This window comes from Polychytrium aggregatum, assembly GCF_025602895.1.
Source record: "Polychytrium aggregatum strain JEL109 chromosome Unknown BJ171scaffold_8, whole genome shotgun sequence".
NCBI lineage: Eukaryota > Fungi > Chytridiomycota > Chytridiomycetes > Polychytriales > Polychytrium > Polychytrium aggregatum.
The window spans coordinates 487,650-500,723 of record NW_026516210.1 but is presented as its reverse complement, the minus strand read 5'-3'; the positions used below and the strand labels follow the sequence as shown (position 1 = coordinate 500,723).

Sequence of the window (13,074 nt, the reverse complement as noted above, 5' to 3'; positions counted from 1 at the left end):
TCGAATTCTTGTTCATGTTCGCCAACTGCATGTCCACCAACTGCATGTCCACCAACTGCATGTTCACCAACTGCATGCTCACATCCCCGGGCACTGCGTCGGAGCCACGAAGCCCCCTGTCTCTCAAAGCTGTTCGGCTCATGCACCACATTCTTCACGGCATCGAACCGCGCTCTCTGTCCGCCCTGCGGCTCGGTCCTCGGTCACATCTTCCCGCTGTGCGGACTGCTCGCCGACGCCGACGGATATGCCGCCCAGGTCGAGGCGCAGGTGGATCGCACCTCCAATCGAGGCCTTGACTTGGCCAACCAGCTTGATGGATCCTTGGATCGTCTCGATCATCAAACCTTGGTGGCTGTGAAAAAGGCGCTGTCGTAGACGTAGCTGAGCATGTTTTTGGAGTTGCTCGCATATGTGGCCTTGATCAACTCGGGTTCCTGCGAGGCAGGGTGAGTGCCGTGGAGACGGGCGTGTTGGATGCACGGGTGTCAGAACAGCAGACTCCTCGAGCTACGCGAGGAAGCAGACTGGCTCTGCAGGTGCCTTTAGCTGTCGGCTCGAGGTCAGAGGGCTGGTTTCGCACCTTATCAAAATGAAAGCCGATCTTTCTGGCAGCCTCCAGGACCTCGGACAGATTCAGCTCGACCGAGAGCTCGTTCTTCATTCCCTCAAAATGGTACAGCAGCGGTCCTGTGTCGAACATGCATGAGACGGACGGTCTGTACTGGCATGGCTCAATAGCGCATGCAGCTCCGAGGGTAGTCGGGCGCCAACTGATGTGTCTGCGCAAGCCTCGAGAGCACGCCTACCGTGGTTGATCCACCTTCCACCGGATTTTAGTGCATTGTGGATCGTTTCGAGGTACTCCAGGATGTTTTTCGCAGTGTCGATAAAGAAGCATGTCGCAATGACGTCCCATTGTTCTGGAGTGGCAAACGCACAGCCCAGTCAGCGCCTGTGCATATCCATGTCGAGTACCACCTGGCAAGGGCGACCGCTTTTCTCCATGTCCCGAAGCTGGGCATTGTCTCCGATATCAACTCATTCGCAATCCAGCCAGCTTGCTGTCGACTGCTCACCTCGTTGCTCGGTGTTGTTGTAGACCTCAACAAAGTCGCCCGCGATCATCGAAAACTCGGCCTGTTTCGGAATCACCGATGTGATCACATCCGGAACGCACACTTTGTGCAGCTGATGCTCGGCAGTGAGGTTGTTTGAGAAGGAGTGGATCCACGGGTAGATATCGAACTGCTCAACCTTGACGACGCTTTCAGACGACAAGACGTTTGTGGCAGGGTCAGTGCTGCGTGCCACGCGGATACGATCAAGAAATGCTCATCGGCTGCTGCTTGGACGCATCGTTACCGATTCAAGACAAAGTGGGCGCCTAGAAGCTGAGGAAGAGCTCGGTATTAGTCTCACCGGGCGCAGCCCAAGCGCCCCAGAGCAGGAGCTGAGTCAGATGCACAACATTACACACCATGTAGAAGCTGAATTCGTTTCCTGGACAGGGATAGAGGCAGCATAGGAAACGGTTCAGCGCACCTCCACCTTCCTGAAGCGAACGGTGTGCATCACTGCAGCCAGAATTCAGTTCGCTGCATCAATTGGCAGTAGCTACCTTGGCAGCTGTATCCTAGCAGAGAGATGAATGAAGCGCCAGGGTTGGAGCGTGTGGTTAGAGCGACAGCGCAAGTTGGGGCGAGGACCATGTGGCTGCGTCGGGCTCAATGCATTGGCATGTTACCTCGGGATGCGATTTCGAACGCAAGACGGCCCAGACCTGCTCCTGGCACCAGGATCTGAATTTTTCCTCTGAGGGCAAGGTACATGTTGCAAAAGGATCGTCAGGGCGGATGTGCGCCTGGCCCCGGGGGCTGCTTCGTCTGTAGATTCGATGTTGCCAGCTTACCTGTCTTCGCGAGGCATTTGTGCAAACAGACTCTCGATTTCTTTCAGGATCGGCGTGTAGGCCGAAGTCCGTTCGTCCTCGCCCTGAGCACCTGAGTGTCAGCACTACCAGATTCAACCACAGGCACGCCAAACTGCAACCAGCACACATCCGGGCAACATACGTCTTTGGACCAGTCTCGAACAAACTGGCGGAGAGTGCTTCGGACCTTGTCGTGGTCAGCCTCGGACAACGGTTCGTGGTTCTCGAGAGAGAGTGACTGGATTGTGTCGGGATCTGTTACTTGCAAGCTCGGCTTGGTTCACAACCTCTCCCCCTCCCATGGACCAGATGCATGTGCAACTCAGCATGGGATCGGTGTCATATCTCGTCCTTGTGGCATTACACTCGCACGTAGTCGGCCGGAGCAGCAGCACCCGATCCGAGCCGGGGCTGGACAAACGAGCCAAGGCGTCGGTCCATTTGCAGGCCCGCAGACGCCGCTGGCCACCTACCCCTGAGGAGCTCTCCCCGTTCAAAAAGTTCTCCTGGTCGGCAATGATCGAAGTCAGGAAACGGGCATTGGCTCTGATCCGCTGCTGAATGAGATCCATCCGCCGGTGGAAGTCGGGAACGAGCCGTTGGTGGTTCAGCGGAATCGAGTTGAAGTCGTCCCGCTTTTTGTTCAGGATGTCGAGCGACCGGGTAGAATACGAGGCAAAGGCCCGGATGACCTTGCTGAACAGCTGCAAAGGAGGGCGGTTAGTCGTTGGAGCCTGCGCTGCATCCCGGGCAACGCAGCCCAGCCGATATCCGGCTTGTCCGCTTAGTCTGGATGCCGAGCGATACGGTTCGCCAGACCGCACGATCAAAGCCAGGCGCCGGGTCAACTGGTGTCGGCTCCAGCCACTCACTTGGCCCTCTTCGATTTCATCCCGTCCCGACGCAGGCTCCAGCTCGTCGACTTGCATGGCAGTGCTCGGCGGTGCTCGGCGGTGCTCGGCGCAGCTCGGCTCCGTTCGCTGGTGCTGCTGGTTGTTCGATGGGAGCAGAGGCCGGCCGTCGCCAGCGCCACGGATTCCAAGGGACCAGCCAGGCCGCGCCGCCCTCGAGCCGGCTCGAGCCGGCTGCGCCCATGTCCGGCGCGTTCCGGTCGTGCCGGAAGGACTTGGGCTGGGATGTTTTGGCCGAGGCCAGTCGCCCCCTCCCATCGCCCGGCTCTGCTTGATCTGTCGCCGCTGTAGGTAACGCCCGGCCTCTCCCGACGCAGCTGTGTGCGCTAGACGCAGAGACAACCCATGGCGCTGCACCTTCGAATCGTGCTCTGTCTTCCCCGCGCTAAAGGCTGCTCGATCCCGCCCCCTCTCGCTCCGTGGCTTCGGCATTTCCGTCCCGGCTGGCCCCGACGCTCTGCATCTACAAGATCCAACATGACGTCCCTTCCGCCCATCTCCGTCTCCGACAAGAACTCGTTCGCAAACTCGGACGCCATCCGATCGACCCATCTGCACCTCTCTCTCACGGCCGATTTTGACCGAAAGGTCCTCCACGGCCATGTCGTCCATTCGCTCTCTGTCCTGAAGGACAGCGTCAAGGAACTGGTCTTGGACTCGAGCTACATTGACGTCAAGGCCGTCACCATCAACGGAACTGACGAAGCCCTTGAGGTAGTGTCTTGGCCCGATGGCATGAGTACCCGCTGCCCGAATCGATCGGGTCTTGCCTCGTTCGAATAAGACCCTCGACATTGCCGCTCTGGAACTCACCAATCGCTCTCCTGGATAGTTTGTCGTCCACGATCGCCATGCGATTTATGGGTCTCCGGTCCAGATCAGGTTCCCTCGCGCGCTGGCCAAGGGCGAGGAGATTGCCGTCAAGGTCGTGTACTCGACCACCAAGGATTGCACCGCAATTCAGTGGCTTGAACCCAGGTACCACAACCGCTCGGAGTGTTGCAAGAGTGTCGGGGGAGTCCGTGCTGCATGTTTGCTCGAGATCGAGTTGCAAACTCGCCAGACTTGACGCCGTCGATGTGCATGGAAGTGCTGCACGGAAGTGCTGCACGGAAGTGCTGCATGGAAGTGCTGCATGGAAGTGCGCGTTTCGGCCTGGGCTGCGTTGGCTAACTTGGTCTCCGTTGTCGCTGTCGCCAGCCAAACAGTCGGAAAGAAGCACCCCTATCTTTTCACCCAATGCCAGGTTCGCGATTGATTTCCTGGCATGGCCATCGCGCTCGAATCAGGAGATGTTGGCTTGGCTGCATGGCCCATGTCTGTCAGCACACAAGGCCACGAGCCCGCTCTCACCCTGGATATATGTTCCTCGATAGGCGATCCATGCGCGCAGCCTCGTCCCCTGCCAGGTAAAGAGGCTTTGCTGCTGTCCTGGCCATCAGTACGGCCGTGCACGAGCCCGATCGCTTGGCCAAGTGTATTCCTCATTCGTTCTCGCCTCCATATTCACCAGGACACCCCGTCGATCAAGATCAAGTACAGTGCCGACGTCACTGCTCCCGCCCATCTTCGGGCGCTCATGAGCGCTGTCCCCAAGGACGAGGTGGTCAGTGGCTCTCATAAGAAATACAACTTTGACCAAGCCATTGCTATTCCGGTATGTATGTGTTGTACATGCAACCGGTGCCAATCGCGGAAGCCTGTGGTTTCTGTATCGAGGGCTCATCATTTAACTTCCCCCGATAATCAGTCGTACTTGATCGCCCTGGCTGTCGGAAACCTCGAGGGGCGCAAGATCGGCCCCCGCAGCACTGTCTGGTCCGAGCCCGAGATGGTCGAAGCCTCTGCCTGGGAGTTTGTCGAAACCGAGGACTTTATCGCCACTGGCGAGAAGCTGGTATGCGTGCACTACTGCGCAGATTGCTGTCGCGAGTTCGTTCAGGATGGAGCTACCAGCCTCGATGTTTACGCGTGCTGATCCCTCCGGTCATTTCTCAATTCGGCAGCTCACTCCTTACTGCTGGGGCGTTTACGATCTGCTGGTGTAAGTAGCGCAATATCCCGATGATCTTTGGACAGGTTGGCTCAGGAGCGCGATGAGCCATTCTAACACGGCGCCATATTCCTACAGGCTTCCTGGCTCCTTCCCGTACGGTGGCATGGAGAATCCTTGCCTCACATTTGTCACCCCCACCCTGCTTGCTGGCGACCGCAGCCTCGTCGACGTTGTCGCCCACGAGCTTGCCCACAGCTGGATGGGCAACCTGGTCACCTCTTCGAACTGGGTAAGCGTCGGTGTCCGATGGCTGACAAGGTCGATCGATGGCGTCTGCGAAGCTGACCAATCTCGACCGGACATGTAGGAACACTTTTGGCTCAACGAGGGATGGACCATGTTTGTGGAGCGCAAGATCATCGGTAATTGCATTTGCGCTGTCAAGTGGCCTTTGGCCAGCTTCCCTCCCGTCTGACTTGCCTCTTGACTCTGTGCGCCTTCCGTTGGCTAACCTGCATCCCCTCGTTGGGACCCAGGCCGCATCCGTGGCAATGCAGAGGCCGAGTTCTCGGCGATTGTCGGCTTGAAGGCTCTGAAGGAATCCATCGACCACTATGATGAGATCAAGACTCCGCAGTATACCGCCTTGGTCCCGGAGCTCGGCGGTGTCGATCCCGATGACTCGTAAGCACGTCCCCCCCCCCGCTGTGTGGGATGAAGGAGGACGGATTCGATGCTCAGCTCGATGGCATATCGTCGGCCATTGCGTTCCTCTCGGCGATCCGGCATTCCGTGACCGACTTTTCCTCGTCCCCACCGGCATATGGCACCCAGATTCTCGAGTGTTCCTTATGAAAAGGGATTCAATCTGCTTTACTACCTCGAGGTCCAGCTCGGTGGGCCCTCGGTCTTTGGTACGTATTTTTGGGCGCGCTGCTGGAGAATATGGTGCATCGTCACTCACCCTGTTGCGCCTTTGTCCAACGGCTGGAATTCTCAGAACCCTTTGTCACGGGTGAGTCGATCGCTGTGATTTCAAGCAGAAGTTGCACCGCGCCAGCCTCGCTTCACTGTGCTGCACCAATGCTCCGCCCAAATCTCTGCTACGTATGCGGGATCTGACCGTTGCGTTGCTTTGTTGGATCCAGCGTACGTCGAGAGATTCTCCCACAAGTCCATCACTACCACCGACTTCAAGAGCTTCCTGTACGAGTACTTCAACAAGCACGATCACAGCAAGATCAAGGTCCTCGATGCCATTGACTGGCATACGTGGTTCCACGGTCAAGGATATGTGAGTCGAACTCGCTGGAAGGATCCTTGCTGATCGACAGGCTTCCGTTCCTGGATTTCGTGCTGTATATTGCCCATACAAACCTTTGCACTGCTTCCGTGCCACCGAGCCAGGGCTTGAGACTATCACCGCCCATTAACTCGCCGCGGTGTCAATTTTCTGTCTAGCCGCCCGTCAAGAACGAGTTTGACCAGACCCTCGCGAAGGCCTGTGACGAGCTGGCCAAAAGGTATGTGGGGCTGAGTGGCCACTGTGCCTCCGCAAGGGTGAACTATCCGGCTCGCCGAGCAGTGTTGTGATTCGATCTCGATATATCAGCCCTTCATCGCGCTGACACTCATTCGTGGCGGATGCCAACAATCACTCCGTAGATGGGACAGCGCCCGCGCCTCGGACAAGCTTGACTTTTCTCCCGAGGATATACGCAACTTCTCCTCTACGCAGACAGGTACACGATCTTGACTTGATGTCTTCTCGCCCGGCAAAGCGATCCGAAATGGTCGCTGAGTAGACACACAAGCTGACTTTCTCTATCTCCCACACACTTTCTCTCCCACGCTCTCTCGTCTCGGCTGCCAGTGGTCTTCCTGGAGAAGCTCTTGGAGCTGACTCCCTTGCCCCACAAGTTGCTTGCCGAGATGGACAAGGTTTACAGCCTGACCAGTGTCCGCAACGCCGAAATCCGCTTCCGATGGCAGTGGCTCTGTCTCAAGGCCGATTACGAAGCCATCTTCCCTGCCGTTGCTGCCTTTTTGGTCGAGGCAGGCCGCATGAAATACGTGCGTCCGCTCTACCGGTAAGCTTGCGTCGTGTCAGCACAGAGCGAGACACATTAAAATGGCTCGCTATTGCTACTCACCACACATCCACTGCTTATCCACTGCTTATCCACTGCTTATCCACCGAACAACCACAGCGCCTGGGACAAGACCACAAACGGCGGTCCTCTTGCCCGCAAGACCTTCTTGGACAACCGCAGCTTCTATCATCCCATTTGTGCCGCCATGGTGGCCAAGGATCTGGGTTTGTGAGCCTTCTTCAAACAGCCTGTGCGGACAAATCGACTCCGGAGACTTTGGGCAAGGAGACAGGCCACGGCTCACCCATATGACTGAACGCGATGATCTTTGCATTTAGCTTGAGGAGTTCCAAGAATACAGAGCATGTTCATCCATCCCCCCTCAGTTCAACCGCCAGTCATCGCTTCGGAGGCGGTACTCTCCTTTCGATGTGCAAATGGGATCAGCGGACAAGGCCGCACCTGTCGTCATGATTTGCGACCAGCTTTATGGGCAACGGAGAAGAGGACTCGTTCGGCCTGATGACCTTGATGTCGAGAGGTCGCACTTGGCACTGACCCCCGTCCAAAGGGCCAAATGCATGCACCACTCGATCGCCAATGAAGACTGGAATGCAATCACACAGCTTGCCCATTGCTACAATGAAGGCAGTGGTTGGTATGAAGATCACCGCCCCCAGGAAATAGCAAAAACGCACCTGGTCATGAATGTATTTTCCTGAGAGAGGGAGAGAGAAGGGAAGAAGGAAAAATAAATGGGAATCAAAAATGATATGAGAAAATCAAGCGAGAGGGGTTAAACGACTGGTACGTCGAGTGAGAGTGAGCGTGAGAGAGAGGGAGAGGGAGGGAGAGATCGGATTGAGAGAGCCGGGCTGAGGGGTGAAGTGGCAGCACTCGTCACCATTGGTCAATGAGTTGGGGGTTTCGTTTGTTGCTTTCTGTGATGCATCGAGGGGTTTCCCTGATCTCAGCGAACGAAGAGCCATAAGGACAGGCCAAGCTGAGCAAAAAATGATCTGAACTAGCAGCGAGTGAGAAGTGGAACAAGATAACCGAGAAGTGAACGCAACACAACATGGTTCGATGTCAACGAAGAAGAAGAAGAAAAGAAGGACGAGCAGGTTACTGCACTGAAAGCGAGGCCGATCAACGATGCCACGGGAAAAGGAGGAGGGATGCGGCTGTCTATGCTGAATCGATAAATGGATGCTCACGTCCGGCCCAGTCGACGGGTCAACCCACGCACTGAGAGAGGAAGGAGCAAGGGGGTGCCGGAAGTAAAGGAAGCGAAGAAAGATAGAGAGAAAGAAGAGGGGGAGAAGCAAAGGGCAATAGGGTGCCAAGAAGGCCCTCTGCTCGGAGCATCAAGGGGTTGAAACAAAAGGCGACTCGAAAGTCTACGAGGAATACGATTGGGAGGCGGTGGTGGGTGGGGGAGATGGTCGATGCAAAAACTATAACCAGGAGAGAGCAAGACTATTTTTGAGGAATCAGGATGTTCTTCAGTCGCGAGAAGCCTTTGATGTGGAATCCGGAGGACCGGGCGGGCGGCTTCCGATAGCTCAGCGACGACGAACGCGAGAGTTTCTCCATGGTGAGGGTTGATTCTCTTGAGCCAGCCTCGGTGCGGGCCAATACCGAGCCAAGCTCGGTCGGCCCCACAGCCAAGTGGGCATCGGAGGCGAGCGAAGCCGTCGACGGCGGGCTCTGTAATGAGCTGCTCGGCGCCAGCGGAACATCTGGCTTGGGAACGTAAATCTTGGAAGACCGGCGAATGGGTCGGTTGACCTTGCTGGCAATCGGGCTCAAGGCCGACTCCAGGTGTTGGCGGTTGATGACGAGATCGTCAAGCGGACTGGTGTGATGGACGCCCTTGAAGCTCAGCCTGTGTTCCGTGGGAACCTCTTGGCTGGCCCGCCGTTTGAGGGGCTCGTCCTTCTTGGGTAGCCAGCCACGCTTTCGCTTGCCGGTCGAGCCTTCGCCAGGGGCCGCCAAGCTGTCACGATGGGTGAGGATCTGGAAAGGGAAGCGAGAGGATTCGTTCGTGTCAAAGTGCTCGGTCTTGCGGCGCGAGGCGGTTCCGGCATGCTCTGGCGGGTTGAGGGTGCTGGAGCGATTCTGCACAATCCAAGAAGCGCTCCAGTCCGCAGGTGGCCGCTGGAAAACAGCTGCATATGCCGAGACCCGTTTCTGGCGCGGCAGGGAAGTGAACTTGCGCGGCAGGGCGGCGGCATGGTCTGCAGCCGGGACGATGTAGTCGGCACTGCCACAGCGGCGGATGGCCAGGAGATCGACGGAATAGGAGGCATCGTCGTCGGCGGGACGGATGTCGTCATTGGGATAGGCATCGTCGGATGGTTCGCGTGCAAGGAGGGGCGCTTGAGCTTGAGCTTGAGAACGGATGCTGACCACGTCCAGCGGAGGCGGAGGCAGCGGAAGTTCCTCCCGGCCGGCATCGACATTGGCACCAGCATCATCGTCTGCATCGGCATTGGCATCGGCATCGGTATTGGCATCGGCATCGGTATTGACATCGGCATCAAGGTCATCGGATGTCTGGGGAGCATTCATCAGCAGCGATGGCACCATCCGCTCCGACCCGCGAACCGAAGACCCGTAGCCGCTGAAAGACTCGTCCGAGGACTTTTTGGTCAGCACCTGGATCTCGGCGGGACCTCCAGACGCTTTGGTTCCGCCGGGCTTGGCAATCGCAATCGTTGCTGCTTCGGCGGCGTTCAGCTCCGGGTTGGGCACGGGCCGCAAATCATCGAGAAAGACGACGGTGGGCTTCATCGGGATCGATGGCTGGCGTTGCATCTGCAGATCTGGATGCTGATAGATATCGACGTGCGCCCCGGGCCTGAGATCATCGCCGGAATACTTGCGACCCAGAAAGATGGCCTCGCTTGTCATTTGTCGCAGTTGCGTGATGCTTCGTTTGAAGCGGGTCAGGGTCTGCGATCCAAAGATGGCAAGGCGCGAGTTCATGTGGGCAAAGGGACTCTCCCGAGAAGTGTCGCTCTGGAGCCGCACGTATTCGGGCTGCGAAGGATCGGACTGAGTGCGGGCTTGGTAGGGAAGCCCGGCCTCCAAGTCGTCGGGATGGGGTCCGTGGGCATCATCCTCTGCGTCGAGGAGTGGTGCCTCGGACGAGTCGGAGCGATAATTTTGGAGCAGCGGCTCAGTCTGTCGGTGGAGCTCCGTGAGAGTTGCCGTCGTGGCCGTGAGGAGGCTGGTGAAGTGGGACTCGTGCTTCCGGTAGATGGCAGTGGGCGGCTGATCATTGCTCAATGGCGTGGTCACCTCCAGCAGGGACAGGCGCGCTGGACGAAGCAGGGATGGTGGGGGAGGATGCGACAGACGAGAAGGGTGCAAATGAGAAGGGTGCAGATGGGCAAAGGTACAGATGGGCAAAGGGCAGCGTCATCCGATCGAGAGGCCTGGGGCCGACAGCAACTGACAGACGAGACTCGCCACAACATGCAGGCACACAGAGGAGCGAAAGCACTCACCAGATACGTCGTCTTCGCCAATATCGTGGTCACACGACCCTGGACTCGCTTCCGAGTCTTCATAGAACTGGACGGCATCCAGGGTGTCTCTCAGCAGGATCGACAGCTTTGACTGTAGGCTGGTTCTGATTCGGTTTTGAGGGCTGCTGTCTGGAGACTCGATTGACGCCAACGGGCTGGTCGGTGAGGACATGGAGATGGGGACAGAGTGCACGAGCTGCGACTGGTTGCGCCGCTTGTGGCTCATCATCCGCAAATCGAACAGGTCCGCAAAGCTCTGGGATAGAGATTGTGTAATGTCGTGTGGGGAGCCGAAGATGACGGAGGGAACTTGGAAGATCGGGAGGTCTTTTGAGACGTAGATGCTGAAGAAACGGACAAAGTGCTTGTTGCTGCGATAAGACGGGAAAAGGCGGACGCAAAGGGGAATAGAAGGGTATGTGAGGATGTGTGAGCGAGCATTGAGCGAGCATTGAGCGAGCATTGAGCGAGCAGACGCAAGAACGATATCGGGCTCGTGTGCACCAGCACGAGGCGAAGTGGGTGGTGGGGGGAGACGACAGACGGCGATGGGAGACACTCACTATTCAATCTCGGGAACCAGCAGCAGCTCGTTGCAAAAGGCCTCGACGTTAGCCCGGCGAACCTCAATCTTGAGCTCGCCATGGTTCTCGACGGCCAGGAGGGTGACCGGCAGACAGCCCAGTTGTCGCTTCGGAGCAAAGTTCTTCTTCCGGACTTCGTCCTTGAGACTGACCTCGAGCCGCAAAAAGTCGTCGTGGAAGCGGTGGATGACGTAGTAGTCGGTTGCGAGGATGGGGTTGGTATGGCAGGTGATAAGGTAGTCGCCGAGGGCAGACTGCTGCGAGCAGATCTCGACACGGATCGATGACAAGTAGAGCGGCCTCATGTTTGCATCTGGGGCGCGGGTCGAGGAAAGCAGAGCCAAGCTGAGCTGAGCCGAGCCGAGCTGAGCAGAGGCGGGAAGAGGAGAAACAGCGACCGAAAGAAGGAGGGGGAGGCAGCTGCAGACAGGAAGAGCAGGCTCAGCAGGCCGAGATGGCAGATGAAGGGCGTGGACTGCCGGTCACCGCCGTCAAGCCAGAAGAAAAATATCCGGACTGGGCTCTGGCGGCAAGGACAAGCAGACGAGGTCAGGCCTGGAGCTGGAGCCGGCGGCGGGACAAGGCGAGGCGGGGGGCTGCGAGCTTGTGGATGAAGCGGGCTGCTTGCGCCGGCTGCAAGGCGAGCTGCGGGAAGATATTTGCCGGAGAGGACAGGGGAGAGGCCACCGGCGAGGGAAACAGGCGACCCGGATGGGCAAAAGGAGGATCGGGGCGATGGGAGGAGCGGCGGTGCTGGGCTGGAAGGCCGGCGGACCACGGATGCAAACAGCCGAGGACACGAGCCGGAAACGGAAGGGACAAACGAATGAACGAATGGACAAACGATTGAATGAACGAACGAACGATTGAACGATTGAACGAATGGACGAATGATTGAACGAACGAATGAATGAACGAGCAAGTGGATGGATCAGTCGTTAAGGGCAGACGGCGAGTGATAAAGGGCAGACGACTGCCGATGCCCAATCGGCGACAGTCGCTGAGACAGTGCCCGGATACATTGCCGCTGCTGTCCCAAGGGCGACGCACTATCCGCTATTGACTCCAGAGCGCCTGCTGTTGATTCCAGAGCGCCTGCTGTTGGCGTCCGCCGTCGACCCCCCCCCGGCGCTGTTAACATCCGATCGGCATTGTTAAACCCGCAGCGCCCTGGTCTCTCTCGCTCCCCAATCGCCCTCGCTCACCTCTGTCCTTCGGCACCACACCGCACCCGGGTGCACGTTCGAGCCGCTGTTCCAATGGCAAGCAACAACGGCGCCATGTGCGGGTTTTCATGGCCTTGCGCGCGCGTGTGTGTGTGTGGTGCGGAGGGACAAGCGCAGCCGAAAAGAGCAAAGGCGCGAGACAAGGAGCAACGAGGGGTCCGCCGGCGGCATTGGCGCGGGGCAGTCCGCCGTGCGACCCGGCCGGCACCGCCACGTCGTGCAGCGACGCGCCCGGACCGTTCGGACAATTCGCTGCTGCTGTGGGAACACAGCGACTGCAGATCGATATCGATATCGATATCGATATCCACACCAAGTCGACACCGACACCGACACCGACATCCACCCCACCCACCCCAGGCGAGCGAGTGAGCGAACCCGCGCGTCTTCAAGGGACTCATAGGACGTGTTGCGAGGCAATATTATCAGACAGGGAGGCGGATTGGAGGTCGAATGAGGCCTGGGATCCATTCGCCAGACAAGCGTTCGCCCGTCTCCCGCCGGCTCCAGACCAGCAAAAGGAGGACCAGCGATCAGACCAAGAGACATTGGGCAGCGGTGGAGACGACTCTCCCCCAGGCAGTGCCCCGGAAAACAGGAGGTGAAAGAAAGATAGAAAGAAAGAAAAACGGAAAGAAAGCAACACATAGCAACGAAGCGCAGAGGCATCAATTATGGCCGGGCAAAAAGATGAGGTCAGCGGAGTAGGCAGAGCCGTTGCGACGTAAAGACGCCGCCAGCGGTATCAGAACAACGAGAGCCGGTCGGTCGAGGCGGATGAGAAACGAGGCCAGC

General features: G+C 57.9%; 3 protein-coding genes across 3 annotated transcripts; 1 reads left to right on the top strand and 2 right to left on the bottom strand.

The window, feature by feature from the left end:
- Positions 1-13: 13 nt before the first annotated feature.
- BJ171DRAFT_494085 (N2227-like protein-domain-containing protein) lies at positions 14-2,932 on the bottom strand. Its single transcript, XM_053109983.1, has 12 exons — positions 2,806-2,932; positions 2,407-2,637; positions 2,076-2,171; positions 1,913-1,995; positions 1,748-1,815; positions 1,622-1,636; positions 1,481-1,503; positions 1,366-1,394; positions 1,080-1,267; positions 810-923; positions 584-690; positions 14-437 (listed from the first exon to the last, which is right to left on the bottom strand). Exons 1-12 carry the CDS (start codon positions 2,860-2,862, stop codon positions 342-344), a joined length of 1,107 nt encoding a protein of 368 aa, XP_052969346.1. The 5' UTR covers positions 2,863-2,932; the 3' UTR covers positions 14-341.
- A 389-nt stretch (positions 2,933-3,321) lies between these two features.
- BJ171DRAFT_421134 (peptidase family M1-domain-containing protein) lies at positions 3,322-7,165 on the top strand (the record flags this gene model as incomplete). Its single annotated transcript, XM_053107474.1, has 17 exons — positions 3,322-3,558; positions 3,677-3,822; positions 4,045-4,090; positions 4,221-4,253; positions 4,358-4,501; positions 4,595-4,741; positions 4,851-4,888; positions 4,976-5,129; positions 5,208-5,262; positions 5,377-5,524; positions 5,675-5,754; positions 5,841-5,855; positions 5,989-6,134; positions 6,302-6,363; positions 6,506-6,582; positions 6,714-6,930; positions 7,051-7,165. The coding sequence occupies 17 exons, from the start codon at positions 3,322-3,324 to the stop codon at positions 7,163-7,165; spliced, it is 1,860 nt and encodes a 619-aa protein (XP_052969345.1).
- A 1,197-nt stretch (positions 7,166-8,362) lies between these two features.
- On the bottom strand, positions 8,363-11,480 carry BJ171DRAFT_294217 (uncharacterized protein). The gene is made up of 3 exons (XM_053106965.1): positions 11,033-11,480; positions 10,449-10,840; positions 8,363-10,259 (listed from the first exon to the last, which is right to left on the bottom strand). The coding sequence occupies exons 1-3, from the start codon at positions 11,356-11,358 to the stop codon at positions 8,413-8,415; spliced, it is 2,565 nt and encodes an 854-aa protein (XP_052969344.1). The 5' UTR covers positions 11,359-11,480; the 3' UTR covers positions 8,363-8,412.
- Between the last annotated feature and the right edge of the window lie 1,594 nt (positions 11,481-13,074).